This window comes from Engystomops pustulosus, chromosome 9 (genome assembly GCF_040894005.1).
Source record: "Engystomops pustulosus chromosome 9, aEngPut4.maternal, whole genome shotgun sequence".
Taxonomy (NCBI): Eukaryota; Metazoa; Chordata; class Amphibia; order Anura; family Leptodactylidae; genus Engystomops; species Engystomops pustulosus.
In genome coordinates this window covers 27,336,768-27,356,739 of record NC_092419.1, presented here as the reverse complement: position 1 = coordinate 27,356,739, position 19,972 = coordinate 27,336,768, and the positions used below count along the sequence as shown (strand labels likewise).

At 43.7% G+C, this 19,972-nt stretch overlaps 1 protein-coding gene across 1 annotated transcript; it reads left to right on the top strand.

Moving 5' to 3' along the window:
* Positions 1–5,918: 5,918 nt before the first annotated feature.
* BBC3 (BCL2 binding component 3) lies at positions 5,919–11,196 on the top strand. Its single transcript, XM_072122923.1, has 4 exons — positions 5,919–6,105; positions 7,877–8,222; positions 9,337–9,509; positions 10,615–11,196. Exons 2-4 carry the CDS (start codon positions 7,892–7,894, stop codon positions 10,729–10,731), a joined length of 621 nt encoding a protein of 206 aa, XP_071979024.1. The 5' UTR covers positions 5,919–6,105; positions 7,877–7,891; the 3' UTR covers positions 10,732–11,196.
* The last annotated feature ends 8,776 nt before the right edge of the window (positions 11,197–19,972 follow it).

The window sequence follows — 19,972 nt, the reverse complement described above, 5'->3', positions numbered from 1 at the left end:
TAAATTAGTAGTACAGTACAAGTAGATATAAGAATCTTTACAAAGTCATCTTATCTGAACAAAATGATGCTAAGGCTCTTATCATCTTCTTGCTTATCTTAGATGCTTTTTTTCAAATCTCTGCTGTATTCAGACTCGCTAGCATGAGGAACAGCAGCTTACCATGGCGTTAGATTACTGTACAGAGAAGTCTATAAAGAGAGGAGGGGGAGAAGTGAGTCACAGCAGCTAGGTCTCCAACCTCCAGCTCAGAGAGGACCACAAATTCACAGACAGAGACTGCAGAGATGAGAGAGATGACAATCACATCATGGCCAGAAACATTGTTACTGCTTATATACAGACAGTGGACTACTCATATCTGCAAAAAGGTTGATCTACTGGATGACCTTCTAAGATGTATTGGATGTTCAGGGAAAGAACAAAGCTTCAATTTGACAGTTTTCTTTGTTGAATATCAGTATTAGTCACTGCCACAAATAAAGGAATAGCTGTTGTTTGATCTACATCTATTGACTGGTTAGAGCATCAGCTCTTGGGTCAATGGCGTGGCACGGTGGGTTAGTGGTTAGCATTACAGCCTCGCAGCGCTGGGGACCTTAGTTTAAGTCCCAGGGTCAACATCTGTGAAGAGTTTGTATGTTCTCTCCTTGTTTCCGTGGGTTTCCTCCGGGTCCTCCGGTTTCCTCCCACGCTCCAAAACATACTGGTAGGTGATTAGATTGTGAGCCCCATTGGGGACAGGGACTGATTTGGCAAACTCTGTGCAGCGCTGTGTAATCTGTGTGTGCTGTATAAATAAAGGAATTATTAAGACATATGGCTACTCTACTAGTCTTCCATTGCTAGATTACAAACAAAATGAAACTCTTGGTACCTTTTTAATCACTCACGGGGCAGGAGACTCTAGCTATATCAGGGGTACTTTTAAGATGTGTATTCAGGGTATTAAGAAACAGACCTATAGGGGGTATAGGAGGATATAGCTGCATCTGGGTGAAGGGGTATTATGTTCAGTCAAGGTGTGATCCTCATTTTTTTCCCCCTCTGAATCGAGCCATGCATAGCGCCATCCATACAAGTAAGGCTGTGCTTGGTACTACAGGTCCATCATCCACTAATTAGACATCCATCTATATATTCCCCTTAGTGCAGTAATCTGTGCCATTCTGTAGGAAACAGACGTGCACCACCGCGCCCTATTACACGGCGTATAATTCAGAAGAAAAAGTGCACCCAGATAATCAATGTGTCACGAGAGATCATAATGCGGTAATGCTATAGGTATACACGTGCCTTAGGGTGCAGTATTATACAATCTTGTGCTTGCAACACACACACACGGGTAACTCTTAGGGTAGGACATGGCACATAGCAGATGACACAAAGGTTCTGTAATACTTCTGTAAAGTACAATGTAATACGGAACTTTTTTTTCTCTAATAAGTAGCAGTGTGACCATCCTTCCCACTTCCCCTCGGCTGGGAACAAGCTATTATGGAATCAGGATATTCTATGAATAGTACAGAAACAGCAGCACATGGCCTGACGCTGTGTGTTCTGCAGCAGATTTGGAACATGGTTTGGATGCTGCTGCTGAGCAGAGCCAGGATCTGCCCTCTTCTGCTCTCAGTTCCCTGGCAGTCCCCGCGCCGCTCATGCAGCAGCTACACGATACAAGGAGCCGATTGGTCCCAGCCATGTGAATGGAGACGCAGAAACAACCAATGACAACACTGCAAAGAGTCGGAGGACCAGTGAGGAGAGAGCGCTGCAACCATCCAGGATACAGCGTTCATCAGCATCTCCTGGAGACACTTCCAGTTAACCCATTCCCCATCTAGCTCCCAAAGTAACGAACCAAAACAACATCATGGTAACAAGTACTAAACCAGGCGAGGTCTATGCGACTAGTATCACACCGCAATGATGGGGGTTATACTACAAAATATTAACCCATACAAGATCGCAGGAAGAAGCATTAAACTTGTATTAGCAAGATGAGTATTAACTAGCCCTGGATTACAGTAACAGGGTGGGATTATAGTAACAAGTATTAAACTAGGACTGGATTACAGTAACAGGGTTGGATTATAGTAACAAGTATTAAACCAAGACTGGGATAAAATAACAAGTATTCAACCGGAGCGGGATTACAGGAACAAGTAGCAAACCAGAGCAGCAGATTATAATACTGGGATTAATCCGGGGAAGGATCAAAGAACTGATCCGGGTAATTTATACATAGATTGTTATGGAGGAGACATTGTGAACTCTCTTCGACCCAAAGTTAAGGACAAACTTGTGATATATAAGGAGTTTAGAGAACATGCGGTGCTATAGACCGTCTGTACATAGGGGTCAACTAAGGTTATCAGATCAACAAGGGCACACTTGGTATACAGGTAAGGCGAGCAGTTGCTATGGGACCTATAGAGTAAAGGAACTGGCTGATAAATCACATATCCATTGTTTTTGTGTAGTAAAGGTGTGAAGAATTCCATGTTCCTCCTAAAACATAGGACTGGGACCTGACTGATTGTGAGGACGGAAGTCCGGTTCCTCCCAGTGTCTCTCCATTGACTTTCTGTTGGACTGTGAGATTTTCCGGTAATCCCATAGACAGGTTCCCCCCTTCTTATGATCAGTGGTGGTCCTAGAACATCATGTTATTATGAACTGCTCTGTAACCAGGAGATAAGAATTTAGTTTGGAGCTTTTGAGGGTAAATTTGATTTCCATCATAAAAAAGAATGATGGACCCTTTCATAAATAATTCATCTTTTGACCCACGTGGTCTCCTACTGGGGTGTAGAGCAACAACTCTCAGCATTCACAACATCCAGGTGACCGTAAGTTGAAGTTCACATGGAGATTCAGACATCCCTCCATAGTAACACGCTGTCCGACATCTCTGGTTTACCTCCAGAGGGAACAAAAGGCGGCTCCTTGGGACAGCTCTATGTCTAATTTTGGATCTCCACTTCCCATTAGATTCATTAAACTGGTTTTGGCCCTTCAACCCCCTTTCGACATTGGACGTAGTACTACTTCACGGGCGACAGGGACTTGCCGGATCGTGACGTAGTACTATGTCCCCCTTCTGGCATTGGCGGACGAACGGCGGCGGTGCCAGAAGCTGTGGGTGTCAGCTGTATATTGTAGCCGACACCCACTGCTAGCACCCACGATTGACAATTCCGCAGATCATGGGTTTTAACCCCTTACACGCTGTGGTCACACACAACCGTGGCATGTAAGGGCCATGTCTACTGATTTGGACCCCCCGCTGCGCTTACCAGGGGTATCTATTGCACCGATAGCAGCCCCAGGGTCTGTCAATGGCCCGGGGCTGCGTGCTCCTCTGCGGCTGTAACACACTGTAGTACATCTGTGTTCTAAGCATTTTGCTTGACAAACACTTTTTAGTAAAAAGAATTAATTAAATAAAGTGAAAGTCCCCTAAACACCATCATTCACTATACATACCTAATCAAGTACAAAAAATCATGAAAACCCCCCCACATATTTGGTATCTGTAACAATCTGTACGATAAATCAGTAACATTATTGGACCCGCTCGGTCAGCGCCCTAAAAACAAAACCCCAAAAACTTGCCAAAAATGTATATTTTTCAAAAAATCACTTTACAAAAATGTTCCATCAAGTGATCAAAGTTATGTGTGCAAAAATGCTGCCACTGAAATGGACAACTCAACACGTAAAAAATAAGCCCTAAACCAGCTCCGTCAACCAAAAAATATTAAAGTTATAGCTCCGAAAAGATGGCCATATGAAAATAAATGAGATTTTCTCTTTATTAGTTTTTCTTCAGTAAAATTGTAGAAATATATTCAAAAAAACTTATAATTAGCCCTCTGCACCACCTCAGGCAAGTGGGGGCGTGATGGAGCGGGCGCCAGGGAGTAGGCCGGCACGGGGCGTTACTGTCCCCGCGCCGGTGCACTTGCTTCCGCCTCTTGATCTATCCCTCTGTGAATATGCGGCGGGGCAATCATAGGCTGGCAAACGAGAGCCAGTGTATGATAATTGGCCCCCAATATGTTGTTTTTATGGTACGGTGAAGGGCTCCAAAGCAATACAAAAAGAAAGGAAACCAATATTGTCCATTTTCTTTTCCTCCATACGTTCAAGAGTTAATAAAATCGCATCAATAAGCTACAGACCCACTTAAATTAAGTATTTGTAAAGTGTCGCAGAGAATAAGCCCTTATATGTCCAAACTGCCAAAAAAATAAAGATTGTATAGCCATTATAAAATGACAATGCATAATCTGCTCTGAATGGCGCAGCTTCCCTTTCGATGCCCTGGCGTGTGCCCATACAGCAGTTACCACCACATATGGGGGATTTACGTACTCGGGAGAAATTGCGTATCAAACTTTATGGACCGTTGTGGTATTTTATCCAACGAGAATTTGCACGGAAATTTAAAAATTTCACCCGATTTTGTTTTAACCCCTGTAAAGCAATTAAAGGGGTAATTTATGGGATTTTACAATTATTTAGGCCGCTCAAAGTGAGTTGAAATCTGAGCAGGTCGCTCGATAACGTTTTTTTATGAAAATGTGAAAATCCCCAGAATATCTTATAAAAATGAGAGGATGCATATAAATAACCATGGAGACATGAAGCAGACATTCGGTAACTGTTAGTTATCTTTTTGCTGTTATTTTTAAGTGTTGAAGAAGTAGAACATTTTTAATTTCGAAAATCGCGAATTTTTCCAAATACACACCAAATATCTGTTTTTTTATAAATAAACGAAAAACATACAAAAAATTTTCAACTAACATGAAGTACAAAGTGTCGCGAGAAAACTATTTCAAAATTACTTTGATATGTTGAAGGGTTCCAACCCCTCATAACCACTTAGGCAGGCGGCACATGTGGCGTTCTGAACCCATCTTTGGACCGTTTTTCAAGCAGTCTGTTAAAAAAACGCATGCGTTTTTCGAAAATGCATCCGTTTTTGACCCATTTTAAACAAGATAATTGGTAAAACCGGTCAAAAACTGAAGCGTTTTCAAAAAATTCATGCGATTTTTAACGTATTGCTTAAAAAACGGTCCAAAAACGGGTTCAAAACGCCACGTGTGGCCCCGGCCTTATAGTGACACAGGGCAGATTTGAAAAAAATGGGCCTTGTCAGGAAGGTGAAAAGTGGCTTTAGCGGTACGGGGGTTAATAAATGTTCTTATGGTCTACTTTCTGTCTGGGATTTTTATTTTTTTCAAAAAATCCCCAAAAAGTCTCAAAATGCATAAAAAAGTCCCACCACATACTTGGGACTGGAGTAACTAGGAGACTTTTTATAGGACTTTGCAAAAGTCCCAAGTCATGAATCAGCCGGAAATAGCATTGTGAGACTTTTTAGCAGCGAAAAGTCCCAAAAAAGCTCAATGCGATCTCCAGAGTCAGGAAGTCACCCTAAAAATTAGGTTTTTGAGCCGCCCCGTGACTAGTAATTTGTATTTGCCAATAAAATTTTATAACATTTACTGCGTAGAAACAGGATGGGCACAAGCAGTCAGGTCATTACTTTATATGGTCTATGCCCAGGTCTGACAGGAGGAGTAATAGAGGAACACACTTATACAAAAAGATGTGCAAAAGTTTCCGTCCGACTACGACTACGACTAAAACAAGTCATGACGCAAGTAATGGTCGGGATTAGCGGATTACAGAATAAATGCGGCAATACTAGAATGTCATTAGCGGGTGAAGCGCCGGGATGAAGTCACCGCAGGCGTGCGAGGGGTTAAGTCCCTCCCCGTCCCCCTCCTCCGGATGGCGGTTAACCCCTGCACCGCCGGCTCTCAATGTGTAGAATCTCTGCATGTCCCAACATGTTGATGTTATGGTGGGCGGGGCCTGCAGGGGTTGAGTGGCGGGCCGGGCGCTGGGCGGGGCCTCGGATCTCCTGCTCTAAGCGGGCGGAGCTTGTCCAAGTTGGCGCTGTTTGGCGAGCAATGCTGCTTCAGTGTAACTCTGCGAGTGTTGTGTACGGAGCCTCCGTGCTGCCTGCGGGAGGAGCTGCCCTGCGACCACCACCACACAGCCCATGTCACAGCCCTGACACGGGTAAGTGCCTCTAACTACCCCCACTGCCTGCCGGAGGAGGACACCCCAATAGCCAGCACCCCAACATCTCCCCCCATAACTTCCCTTTCTGCACCCAGATAACAGCAGCATCCTCTCCTGCACCCCATGTTACCTTGTGCACCCCTTTAATCACCTTAATCCCTTGTAGCACCCCAAAGATTTCTGTATCTGCCTTTCTGTACCCCAAGACATATTTATTATTAGTGAACCCCTATATATTATCCTTAACTTACCCCCCAGGATCTCTCTGCACATTAAAAATCTTCTTGCACCCCAAGGATCTCAACGTCTCCCATCTTGCACCCAGTAGTTGTCTATATCACCTCCTTACACCCTAATGATCTTTATATCCCATCCCTGGACCCCAAGGATCTCAATCTTTCCTTCTTGCACCCTAAGATTCTCTCCTGTGCTTTCTTGCACCCTAAGATTCTCTCCTGTGCTTTCTTGCACCCTAAGATTCTCTCCTGTTGCTTTCTTGCACCCTTTGGGTCTCTGTTTTTGCACCCATAAGGATGTCTCTTCAGTCATGCTGCACCTTATGGATTTCTCCTGATGCCGGCTAAATCCTAGACTTGAGTCTAGTCCTGGGCTGCTCTCTGTACACTGCCCCTAGATGGGGTGCTGGGGTGTCCTGGTGTACATCTAGCTTTGTGATTTTTGGGGTGTTTACATGGGTGCTGTTAACTGTTTACATTTCATTGTATGGTCTTGTGGGTGGGATATATAGGATGCATTTATTATTTATATGTTATATGTTGTTCTATATGTAGACGTCTCTGCCCTGTGGTCCGGTGCCTCTGCCCTGACATGTTCTGCAGGGGTTTTCCCGTGCACCTGACTGTGAAGTTGTCTCGTTCCTCCTGCCAGTCTTGCAGTGAACCCCTCCACCTGTCCCCGGCTCCAGGTCCCTATTGTGTTGCACGGCAGATCTAGCACCTTCTTATAGATGCTCCTTGATGCTACTGAGTATATAGACGATTATTTTTTTTATGTGCCGGCTGGGCATGTGTGCCAGCCTCTCGTGCCATCCTATAGAGCGAGCACGTGGAGGGTGCAGCAGCCACCGGCAAGCCAAGGGCTATGCTCCGTGATTTGTCCTGTGTTATAGCGGCCGGCGAGAGGAATCCGAGTGACAGCTGGCTGTCACACACGAGAGATCAGAATGTGCAGACTGTCCAGGAATGTAACGCGTTATCACATGGCACTGTGGGAATCTAATGTATATAGAAACCCTCTGCGTCTTATCCTACAGACCCCTCCTTGGAAAACAAGTGCATTGTCCTGACACTAGGGGTAGCGGCGGTCACCTGTTTCTTATCACCGTTGCGTTGTCAGGCTACCGGTAGTCACGGCGGGGAGTAGGGAAGAAGCTCCGGGACTGTTTTGATGAAAACCCTTGTCTCGTTTCCTTAAGAGCGTCCGACACACGCTGGGTCATATAAGGATTTTTACACACCAGTCTGTAAGATTTGTTTACAAACAGTGACAGTAAGGAGGCGAGAGCGCCCCCTAGCGAACACTATGGCAGCTGCAGATAAACGAAGACGCTGCACCTCGCGTGTGACTTGCCGATCGGCGGCACAGGTGTTAATCAGATAATGTGCCTTAAGTATAATTTGGGGATTTTTTTTTCTTTAAATATATATATTTTTTTATCATGTGATGTGTATATAATATTTTATTTGGATCTTTGCGTTTACATTAAGAAATTTGTTAAAGTGCTTTTTTTTTTTTCCTATTTCAACAGATTACGATTGCAAAAATGGCGAGACCACTTCATGATGGGAGTACCTCTGAGCCCGTGGGAAATATTCGGGCAGAAGCTGGCCGTTCTTTCCCCAATGACGTCAGTGCCTGCGAAGCCTCCTCTTCTACGATCTGTGAACAGAACCTGCCCGTGAGCCATCCCGCTGCCCCCACCGCCCTCCCCTTATCACCTGTGTGCCCGAGATGCCCCATGCCCAGCGAGAACCACATCCAGGACAGACTTGAAATGGTTAACCGTTACGACCCCGAACCTTCCTCAACCCCCTGTAGTCGGAGACATTGTTCTTACCCAGAATCCTTTAGCACAGGAGAAACCACTGCCTACGGTAGGTCCAATGATCATACATGTACATTGTTATGTAGCTGAGTTTGTCCAGTGGCCTGGGATAATTTCCATGCAGTTCTGGGGAGGTGGGGGGGGGGGGGTTTGTTGCACAAAATTCGGCTCTGCTACACTTAGAGGTTCTGATATATATAAATATACATGTCCTGACTTGCCTTGCCACCTATTTCCTTATTCAAAGAGATCAGTGTGTTACTTTTACTAGGACAGTCGTGTTGATACCTGTTTAGCATCCGTACACAGATTGCAAGCTCTTTGAACCCAGCTTCTCGTAGGATGGTATTTGGAGCGCCACCTACTGCTTCCAGCTTTGCAGTATCTGACTGTATTAGATTTATCTCTCACTTTTTGTGGTTTTTGGAAGCATTACTCCCCTCTCTAACCCTGTACTGTCATTGTGGACATTGCTCTGGTCACCTGGCATGCCGCGCTTTAAAGGCATCTCGGACGTCTCTTATCTCTGTCTTCCCCGTATTAGTCCAGCTTTTCACTCCTATTTACCGAATGAGTTTTTCTGCACATGTTCCTTATTCTTCCTGTTTACGAAGCTGCACATCTGGCCGGGTGCCAGTTCTCCCGAGACCAGTCATGACACCCTGGCACAGGTCCAGCATGTCTGGAAGTGTTGGTTTCATGGATACACTGGTACGGGTCATGTGCTGAAATGAAACGTATAACAGTCTTTGATATCGCCCGCTCCTTTATGTCCAGCCTGTCTATGTGTATGTGGAGGGGAAAAGGGGGGTTAGTTGATGTATAGGTTGCATCAGCAGGCAATGAGCTGTGTCTGGATTTTCCCTATATAATCTGATGTATGAGGACATATCGTGTAACTTCCATGGTGAGGTCATGGAGCTATATGGAATCCGTGAAATTGTCTTTATTCCCAGATGGAAGCAATTTATTTATTTTACTATATTGTGCATCATTTGTTGCAACAGCCCATATAGCATCTACATCAGTCTGTTTTAATCGAGCAATCCCAGCTCCTACAATAGTCTATTCTATTCTAAAAGTAGAGACCCCCTTTAATTTTGCAAAAAGAAATTAAAAGTGATATGCCTCAAAAACTAAGCCTATGCCCTCTGTTTCCCCAGCTCTCAGGCACACAACCCATGACCACTCCAGGGTGGGGATGGACACATCTGTCTCTAATCAGAATGACGCCCAAGTTGATCGCCCCTTGGCGGGAGAAGTGCCCATAGAACGGGAGATCGCCCTCCGTCTGCGCAGGATTGGAGACCAAATGAATGAACGGTATCTGCAGAGGGTAAGTGTCACTTTCATGTTGAATTATGATGCCAGTGTATTGTCATGTACTTGTTTAGGGAGCTTGAAACTTTATGGAGTTGGGCATTGCAGGGTTAATAATTCCCCCTTCCCCCCCCCCCCCCCCCCCAGTCTTTAGATGCAGGAGCCTTTCACATAGCACCCATATTGTACTCGCGCAGTACATGTAATCCTCCACCGCGGCACAAGCCATCACCCTGCGTCTTCCCTTTGTGCTGTGTATTCAGCGTGTGCTGGGCTCCGGCCGCTCTTCCTCCTTTTTATACGTGTTACTATATTTAACCCATGACTCAGACGCCTGCCGGGATCCTGGCTCCTCCCAGCGCCGCCACCATCTGTCTTATTTATCTCCTCCCGCAATGACTAAACCTGTTAATCCACATAGTCAGGGACCTGGATGAGTATTGCAAAAAATGGGTTAAGTTGCAGACGTTGCCTTAGGGCACACTTTGCCCCGAGGTCGGGGGGGGGGGGTTAGGTAAAGCTATAAAATAACAATAGTCCTGCTGTTTAGTAAAACCTAAAATGATTGCTTGGCACCGCTATCATAAGCACATTACATGATGGTGTTAAAGGAAATCTACCATCAAAATCCATCCTGATAAACCAGGGACATTACTCATAGATCCAGGCACCGGGACTGTGGGAATCTTATAGTTGTTATCCATGGCCTCCTTCCTTCTAAAATCAACTTTCAAAATGATGCTAATGAGCCTAAGGGACCACCCTAACCTCCTCTGTGATCTAGCTTCATAGGCTTTTACACTGTTTCTCCCTCCCCTGTGCTCCCTCAGCACTTCCTGAACAAGTGCTGAGGGAGAAGGAAGGGGGGGGGGGTGAAATCATTTTTTGACTCTATTGAAATAATGGGTATAATTCATAGATGGAGCGCGACTATTGCGCGCGCTAGATAACCCTAAACATGGCTGGAAATATAAAACGGAGACATTGCGCCCTCTTATGGTCATATCGGGTCATTACAATGAAATTATATGGAAGACGCCTTTTTGGGGAAAGTACTATGCGTTATGTTGGTAGTAAGTTTTCTTGATTGATAACCATCTGTTTTTTTCCTTTTATTCCAGAGGCAAGATGGACAGAGGCAGTGGTGGGGTCCTCTGCGATGGCATCTCACCCAAATGATCTCAGAGATCGTGGCTGCCTTGTACAATCCTCTTGTGGACATTTTACCGCAGAACTAAGGCATCTTGTGCCATGTGGACTACTGGTACAAAGAATTGGGGATTTCTCCAATGCCTACACGGATTTGACTTCTGCGGGTCGGAAGTCGAGAGACTTGTAGAGAGTCTCCAGGGACAGTACCATGCTGAAGTCCATTGGGCGTCAAGACAATGAATTTCACGAGTCCACGACTCTTCCAGCGATATCGCCAGACGCCTCAGATATCAGTTTTGACCTGCGGGAGGCGTCGGCGGTGGCCGGCGTCGATAAGGACATGGTGGATATGGTAAATGCCTTATCTTCCTATCACTGGCAGACTTTTTGTGTGGAAATCTAATGGGTGTTCTTCAGTTAAGACATTGTAAGATGGCTGTCACAATGGCGAATATTGGGAATGTGGATGAAATGAAGGCGTTTTTGAAGAGTTTCGGATGAAACAAAACTATGGCACATTCTTAGAAAAATAAAAAAAAAGTTTCTACTGAGTACATGGAAGAATTTGTAGCCAGGGGCGATGCCAGTCTGGTGCTAACCCCCCTCCTAATGCACTCACTGTCTGTGGCTGGAAAGGGTCATTTTCTGAGCCATACTAAACTGCCCTTGTAGCCAAATTGTGGAAATCTAGACAAGCCATACACAAATCTTGCTGGCCCTCCTTTTTGCATGCTTCGATTGGCCCAAGACTCCTAATTTCATATACATAGAGCTCAGCATGTCGCCACTCTCTACTAACCTGCGTCCCGATAGCACTTAAACTTATTTCTCCGCCAAGTTCCGATGCCTGACGTTTAGTCCCTGCGAAGCTTTGATACCGAATTTTTTTTTTTTTTTTTCATATCCTTTCCTATGACAGAAAGATCGCGTTTAATTTTTTTTTGCCGATCATGGAAGAAGAGAATATTTATCTTCCAGGGAAAACAAAGAGTTAACTGTAAAAATAGGGGGGGGGGGGGAACGAATACAGTTCATTTATTTATTTTATACTTTGGTAATTTATGGGGTGTTTTTTGTTTTTTTTGGGGGGGGGGGTTGTAAGAATTTTTCAATCTCAAAGGAAATGAGAATTTTGAGGTAATTTTTTTTTTCTTTTTGTGCTTTCTCCTTGAGGAAGGATATATTTTTGCCTCCGGCCTTACTTAAAGGGAAAATTTTTAAAGTACATGTTTTTCTTTATTTTTAACGTGTGCTTATGTGTGAGGACCAAGGATGGGGAATCATCCGCCGTCTGCCTCACTTGCACTGTCAGTTTTCTGTGTAGGGCTAAGGTAACAGGCATCTTAATATCTCTGTGTTTTCTGAGGGGGCACCCCGAGTCTCGCATATCAGAACAGGCCTTTTTTCTATAGCGACCAATCAGAGTCGAGCTTTCATTTTGTGAACTGCACTGAATCAACTAAAGCTAAGCTCTGATTGGTTATTATGGGGAAACTGGACCTGTGTTTACAGATCTATTGGGGTTAAAGTGCTCTTTAAGGTCCGATTAACCCAATAATTTATTTTATTTTTTTTCCTCCACAAGGAGGAAATTGAGTAATTCTAAAATTGTCTGTTGTTCCTGGTAGCACTCAGTTTGGTTTGCATCTGAGGCCTTGTTTCATTCCAGACAAAAACTAAAGTTGGTGTCCATAGCAACCATTTTTTTGATTAGATTACAGCTGTGATCTGTTTGGATTTTAACTTTTTTTTTGTTCTGGCTGTGATTGGACGCCGGTGCCATGCTGCATGATGGGTGGACATTGGTTTGAACTGGAGTCCAACTTGAAAACAGATTTATTAAAACCAGTGCAAGAGGAATAAGATATGTCGCCTGAGGCTACCAATTGGGTTGATCTTTTAAACTAATCTAATAATAAGCAGCAATCTGATTGGTTCGTATAGAGAACCATTACGTTTTTTTTAGTTGCACTGGCTTTATGGGTCTCCCTACTGATCTTCGTATGACCACTTAAAGGGATCCCCAATCCCTACAGACCTTTCAAAAACTACAGGATATAAAGATGCCTAAGTCCTTTTCACAAATTGCACTTCCTGCCTCGTCCGAAGTTCTAACTTAACGTCTGCGAATAATCTTATGTAGTCGTCATTCTGCGGCCAAATTTTCGGGTTTAAAATGAAGGGCTAGATCTATTATACGGTCACGACGGAGGTGAAGTTCTCTTTCTGCAGCTATAAGGTTTAGTTTCCCACATATCTCAGCAATATCTTCAGCTTCCAGCCCCCCCATCTCCCCCAGATACGTTGTAGTCTCACTGTGCATGATATGGCGCCCCCTGTAGGCTTATTCCAGCTTCAGGTCCCATATTTCACACCATGTACCAGTGGCAGATTTTAATAAGATTATTCTAAAGAAAAAATCACTTTAAGGTTAAAAAAAAAAAATATTGAAATTTTATTTTTATTTGTACAGTTTATGAAATGTTCTCTATATTTTTGTTTACAGCAGAGGCTGAAAGAATCGGAGACGAGTATATTTATTTCTTGGTAGGTCACACGCATAATCCGTACAATAATCTGTCATATTTCACAGCGATTCCTTCCACTAACCCACAAATCGAGAGCTGTATCTGTCCCCCCGTCAGGGCAGAATCCGGGGGACTTCTCACTCAAGGGGCTGTTACATATGTAAATACTGTACATCTGTGAAATGGAAACATCCTTTTTTTGTTTTCCTTTTTTCTGTTCTGTACATTTTGTGATTGCGTTCTTTTTGTACATGGATTTTGTATTTCTTTTCAATAAAATTTGGATCTGAATTATATTTATTGGATGATGTTCTTTAATTTAAGCCGGCCGGTGGTGACCTACATGTGAAAGGGGAACCTGATTGGGCCACTAAAGAAACTGTTGATCACTGACAATACAAATCCATTTAAAGGGGTTGTCCAAAGGTTGGCTACTTTCTTCCAAAAATAGTGCCACCCCTAACCATTGTTTGTGCTGGTATTGCAACTTGGCTCCATTCATCTCTATGCAGCGGAGTTGCAACATCGGCACAAACAATGGTCAGGTGTGGTGCTGTTCTTGAAAGCTAGCAGCCATGTTTTTCAAGTTACGGACAACCCCTTTAAAGGGAAGCAGCAGGCTGTTTGACACCACTTGACCACAAGCATTCCTTTTATACAGCTGGAGTTTAGGGTCCTCAATACATTCCTTATTATCATTATTTTTTCTTATTTTTTTTTTTTTTTTTACTAGGCAATAACCAGGAGGTGAGGTGGGACACGGTATTATGGGGGAGCTACTGGGGGAGGGGCACCATATGACCTGAAGCTACTAGGGGGCACCGTATTATTCGGAGCTTCTGGAGGCACAGTATGAACAGGAACTGGAGGTGGTGCACAGCATTGTGGGGGTCCACAATATGAGGGGAAGGTGCTGGGAAACACTGTATGACGTGAAGCTGGGGGAACACAATTTGAGGAGGAGATGGGGTGGGGGTGGCACTAAAGGGAATTATCCTGCATGGAGGTAAGGTAAGGAGCTGGGAAAAAGGTGTGGCATAGGAAAGAAAATTTCCACTATGCACGCCACACGTTTAGTCCCTCTTTCACCACTCCAGTAGTGAGGTATGTTGGTCAATAGTGGTGGTGGGTTCCTGACTATATTATGGCAGAATAAAAAACTAGATCAATATGCCAACAACCAAAAACTTTACCAAAGTGTGATACTTTTTTTTTTTTTCTGCAAGGAAGACTTTTATTCCCTTTTCAACATGTATTGTGTATGAACCATCACAATATTCTGCCATCAAGTTCCGTAGTCTCATTGCAGTTACAGTAAAGACTCCCACTTTCCCTACTTTCTAGAAGAGTCATGCGAAAATAAGTAGTTCACTTGCTGTTGAAATAGTTATACTCTTTATTCAATTTTGCATTTTTAGATGCCAGGAGTAGAAAACTTGTGGAAGAAGTCAAGTACCCGAGGCACCGGCTCTTTCTGGCATTACAACTATCCTTGCAAATCAAGTGGCTATGACATGTAATGCACAGTCATTCTGTGAGCTCATTATTCACATTGCTTTCCTTTCCAGCTGATGATGATGAATAAAGGGATAAATTCAGATACATATTCCTGACCTCAGTGCCTATGCAGGGGGATGTACAGCACAAATATAATATTACATTATAGAGTACAAACAGTCATATGGAACAGGATGAGGGGGTGACACAAGAGCTTACAGTCTATGAGGATGAGGGGGTGACACAAGAGCTTACAGTCTATGAGGATGAGGGGGTGACACAAGAGCTTACAGTCTATGAGGATGAGGGGGTGACACAAGAGCTTACAGTCTATGAGGATGAGGGGATGATACAAGAGCTTACAGTCTATGAGGATGAGGGGGTGACACAAGAGCTTACAGTCTATGAGGCTGAGGGGGCGACACAAGAGCTTACAGTGTATGAGGATGAGGGGTGACACAAGAGCTTACAGTCTATGAGGATGAGGGGGTGACACAAGAGCTTACAGTCTATGAGGATGAGGGGGTGACACAAGAGCTTACAGTCTATGAGGATGAGGGGATGATACAAGAGCTTACAGTCTATGAGGATGAGGGGATGATACAAGAGCTTACAGTCTATGAGGATGAGGGGATGATACAAGAGCTTACAGTCTAACTCTATAAGGATGAGGGGCTGACACAAGAGTATAAGAGCTTGCATATTGGTCCAGCCACTCTTTATTACCTATACTAATCATAATATGCATTGCTCTATTATTTTGTTCAATTGACAATCACGGAAAAAGAAAATGGAAAAGATTCCAAATTTACAGGTTATTTACAACATTCTCATCTCCAAGATTTATTTTCTACCTTCACTCATGCTGTAGAATTGCATAAAACGTAAGCAATAATAAATCTTTATTTATATAGCACCATCATATTCTGCAGCGCTGTACAGATTACATTATATTACAGAGTAATAACATAATCAGATGAAAGAATTGTAGTGCGGAGCCTGCTCGCCAAAAGTTACAATCTATAGGGGAGATGTATTAGAAGTGTCTGAGAGCAGAACAGATCCAGTTGCTCATGACAAGCAATCAAAGCTCAGCTTTCATTTTCCCACAGCTGTTTATGAAATTGAAGCTGAGATCTGATTGGTTTCTAAGGGCAACTAGAACAGTTTTACTTCAGACACTTCTGATAAATCTTCCCCTATGTTTCTGTTGATCAAGGGAATGATTCTGGAATTTTTCCCTGCTCTGGGCCACTTGGCATCAGCATTGCGGGATGTTTGCCTTCCACTGGATCAGCCCTGTATCATGTAGAAATAATAGGTCGGACATGATGGACTGATGTCTTTTTCTAACCTGGTGGTTAGTTACTAGGATGCCATGAGGCCTAGTGTTGGTGAATAAGCCTCTAATCTATACATACAATGTACTGGAATATATTACAAGTCTGAGTGGGTGGCATTTGATGGAAACCAGTAAAATTCCACAATAAACATCACCGGAAACGTCACAGGACTAAGCTCCAGGTGGGATCTGCACCCACATGTCAGATAATAATAATTGTCCCCTTGCAGCTGGCCTGCCATTCCCATAGGACACTTGTACTGAAATGGCCTCTGAGTGTGCAAGTCCCTATTGTTCCAGAGAGAGTCAGACGTAACATAACATAACAACTCGCTGTCCTCAATGACCCAGGAAGTCAGATTCCTTGTTTCGCGCTCCCTGACCCAGCTCAGATGACAGGGTTATCGGTGACTCAAGCCGCCGCACTACATCTGTCATTGTGTCGTTGTGTACACGCTGCTATAAAAACAATGACAAACACGATACATAAAGTGCAACTGTCCACCTCGAAGGATATTAGTGCAGAACATGATGTGGTTACTGTTACTGGTCCTTATGTGACTTGTAATCTTTATTTTGCAGCAGCTCTCTTCTTTACAATGTTCATCTGTCATTTGCAGTTGTTGATTTCCTCCCATGTAAGAACCTAGCCGCTGTGACTCACTACTCCCCCTCCCTCCTCCATAGAACTTCTGTGTTATCTGACTCATTATTGCGCCTATGTCTTTGGCTATATACAAACGACCGTATGGGGGACTTATATACGTCCCCCATAGACGGCAATGGGCGCATGCCGCCATATGGAAGCAGTACGGTGCTGCACACGTGCGGCACCGTACCATCCCATAACCGGGAGAAAGATAAGACATGTTTTAAAATCAGATATTTTATTGTTTTTACACAATACAAAACAAATAATTTTAATTAATTAATTTTTCATTTTAGTTGGTTGGTGGGATATTATTAAAAGGGGTTTTCCAGGAATTCAAAATACCTACGAATTATCATATTCAGAGAAATAATAGATCACAGTTTGGGGGGCTGGTTCAGAAAGTATTCAGACCCCTTTACATTTTTCACTCTTTTTTTTTCTCATTTTTCCTTGCAGCCAATTGGTAAGATCAAAAAAGTTTGTTTTTTTTTGTTCATTCATCTACACTCTGCCCCCAAATTGACAGAAAACAAACAGAAATGTAGATGTTTTTGATAATTTATTAAAGAAGAAAAACTAAAACATCACATGGTCATAAGTATTCAGACACTTTGTTGTTAATCACATGCTGTCCATTTCCTTCTGATCCTCCTTGAGATGGTTCTATTCCTTCATTGGAGTCCCGCTGTGTTTAATTAAACTGGTTGGAATTGATTAGGAAAGGCGCACACCTGTCTATAAAAGACTTCAGAGCTCACAGTGCATGTCACAACACATTGAGAATCATGAGGTCTAAGGAACTGACCAGGGGGATCAGAGTCATAATTGTGGCAAGGCACACATCTGGCCAAGGTTACAAAACAATTTCTGCAGCAAGACACACATCTGGCCAAGGTTACAAAACAATTTCTGCAGCACTCAATGTTCCTAAGAGCACAGTGGCCTCTATAATGCTTAAATGGAAGAAGTTTGAGAAAACCACAAATTTTCCTTGATCTGGATGTCCAGCCAAAGTAAGAGATAGTGGGAGACGAGCCTTGTAAAAGAGGTAAAGAAAAACCCAAAGTGGGAGATGGGAGAAATTTCACAAAGTCACCTTTCACTGCAGCCTCCACCGGTCAGGGCTAAATGCGGCGGAAGTACAGAGATATACTGGATGAAAACCTCTTCCAGATGCTCTGGACCTCTGATTGGGCCGGAGGTTCACCTTCCAACAAGAAAGTGACCCTAAGCACACAGCTAAAATAACAAAGCAGAGGCCTCTCTGTGACCATTCCTGACTGGTCCAGCCAGAGCCCCAACCTAAACCCGATAAAGCTCCTCTGAAGAGACCAGAAAATGGCTTCCACCAACGTTCACCATCCAACTTGAGGGAACTGGAGAGGATCTGCAAGGAAGAGGCAGGGGATCCCCAAATCCAGGGGCGAGGAACTTGTTGCATCTTCCCATGAAGACTCCAGGCTGTACTAGCTCCAAAGCTGCTTCTACTCAATACTGAGCGAAGGGTCTGATTACTTATCACCAGGGGCTGAATATTTATCACCATGTGATAATTTCAGTTTCTCTTGTTCATTCAATTAGCCTTAATGAGCAAAAAAATTAACTTTTTTGATCTTATCAATTGGCTGCAATGAAACAAAGAGTAAAAAATGTAAAAGGGTCTGATTACTTTCCGCACCGACTGTATAACCAATAATGGATTTTATTATGGATGTAAGAAATATGAAGATTATGAGGTAATTATAACCAGTGAGTTCCTATAAGCCCCCCGTCTGTGGAGTCCATGGAGACAGGGCCGGACTCTGAGCCTCGGCTGTGAGGACTGAATTCCTGTTTTGCAGTCACTGGGAACACGGCGGTTAAAGCTCAGCGCCGGAGGACTATGACAGGTCCTTCCTGTTTGTGACTATCCTCACGATGAAACCTCAGTTATCAGCAATTTTCCCTCCACAAGATGTACAGTAAATCACACAAGCGGCGTATTCACACATTTACTAAACATTAACTGTCTGTGCCATCACTTCCTGGTTTGTTTTAGAGTCAGATATCCAGATCAACACTGACAGGATTTCTAGAAGTTTCTTTGTCAAAAAGGGTTAATTTCTGTCCGTTAACTTCCTGTTTAAGTGACCGCCAAGGGGTGGAGTTTTACAGGTAGGTGGGGCTTGATTCCCGTTACAGGAAGAGGGGGAGTCTCCTTCTGCAGCCATTTGTCTGACAACCAGGAAATTTAAGAAATAAGAAGAGGGCAGTTTAGAAGTTTTGAATTTTATTTGAATACAAGAAAATTGGCCAATCACTGTGTGTGGGCGGGGAAAGCAGGACTCCTAGAATTTTACCTTAAGAGTCCTATGAGTTTTATAGTAATATTTTTTTGTTAGTTTTGCAGATATAAACTACAGAAGGGTGGACAGGAACTACCAGAGTTGCAACTTAGCCCCATACAATTCAAAGGACCCTTGTTGCAATACCAGACACAACCTATGGACAGGTGTGGCGCTGTTTTTGAAAGAACGCCCTATGTAATCCTTCAGAAATGCACTTAGGAGAAGAGGCACCGGGCTCTCAACTACATTTATCGTTTCTTCCACCGTTTTCCTCAACCGTCACAGAAAATACAGTACATTTATCTAGACTGAGACTTCAGCTACTTAAATACCACTTTCTACCTTGACAATATGGCGACCAAAACATGCAATAGGAATATCTGTCACAACCGCCATCTTCAAGACGCCATCGGCGCTGCGCTAAGCACATAACCAGCACTGCTAGACAATATGGAAATTACCAGGCGAGGCATAATGTTCCCGCGGCAGACAACCCGCCTACGTCTTTGCAACTAAACGAAGGAGCAGAATTAACCTGTCTTTCGAGAGAACAGTGAGTCACACATGGAAGACATAAGGATTGTTTAACCTTACATAGCCTGACTATTATGTACGGTTGGGGGATTCGGAAAATTTCCTAGGAACAATGCAGCAGCCATTTCTAAGTGGCAATGAGGTATCATGGCGTCAAATCGTATACTTGCTCCTTATTTCTTTGGCTGCCATGATTCCAGGACTCCAAAGGCGGTAATGGAGTCAGCCATATGTAAATTTCCTAGTCACAACTCTCTAGTGGCCAGTTAGTATCCTATTCCTATTATATCCCATTTCCAATCCTGGACAACCCCTTTGGCCAATGATGGATTTTTAGCATTTAACCAGTAGGTATAGAGGAAGTCCACACTGCTATACCAGACACTGCTTCCCCTGGTTTCACAGACTTGTTATAGGCCACGCCCACACAGCTGAATAAGGGACTGC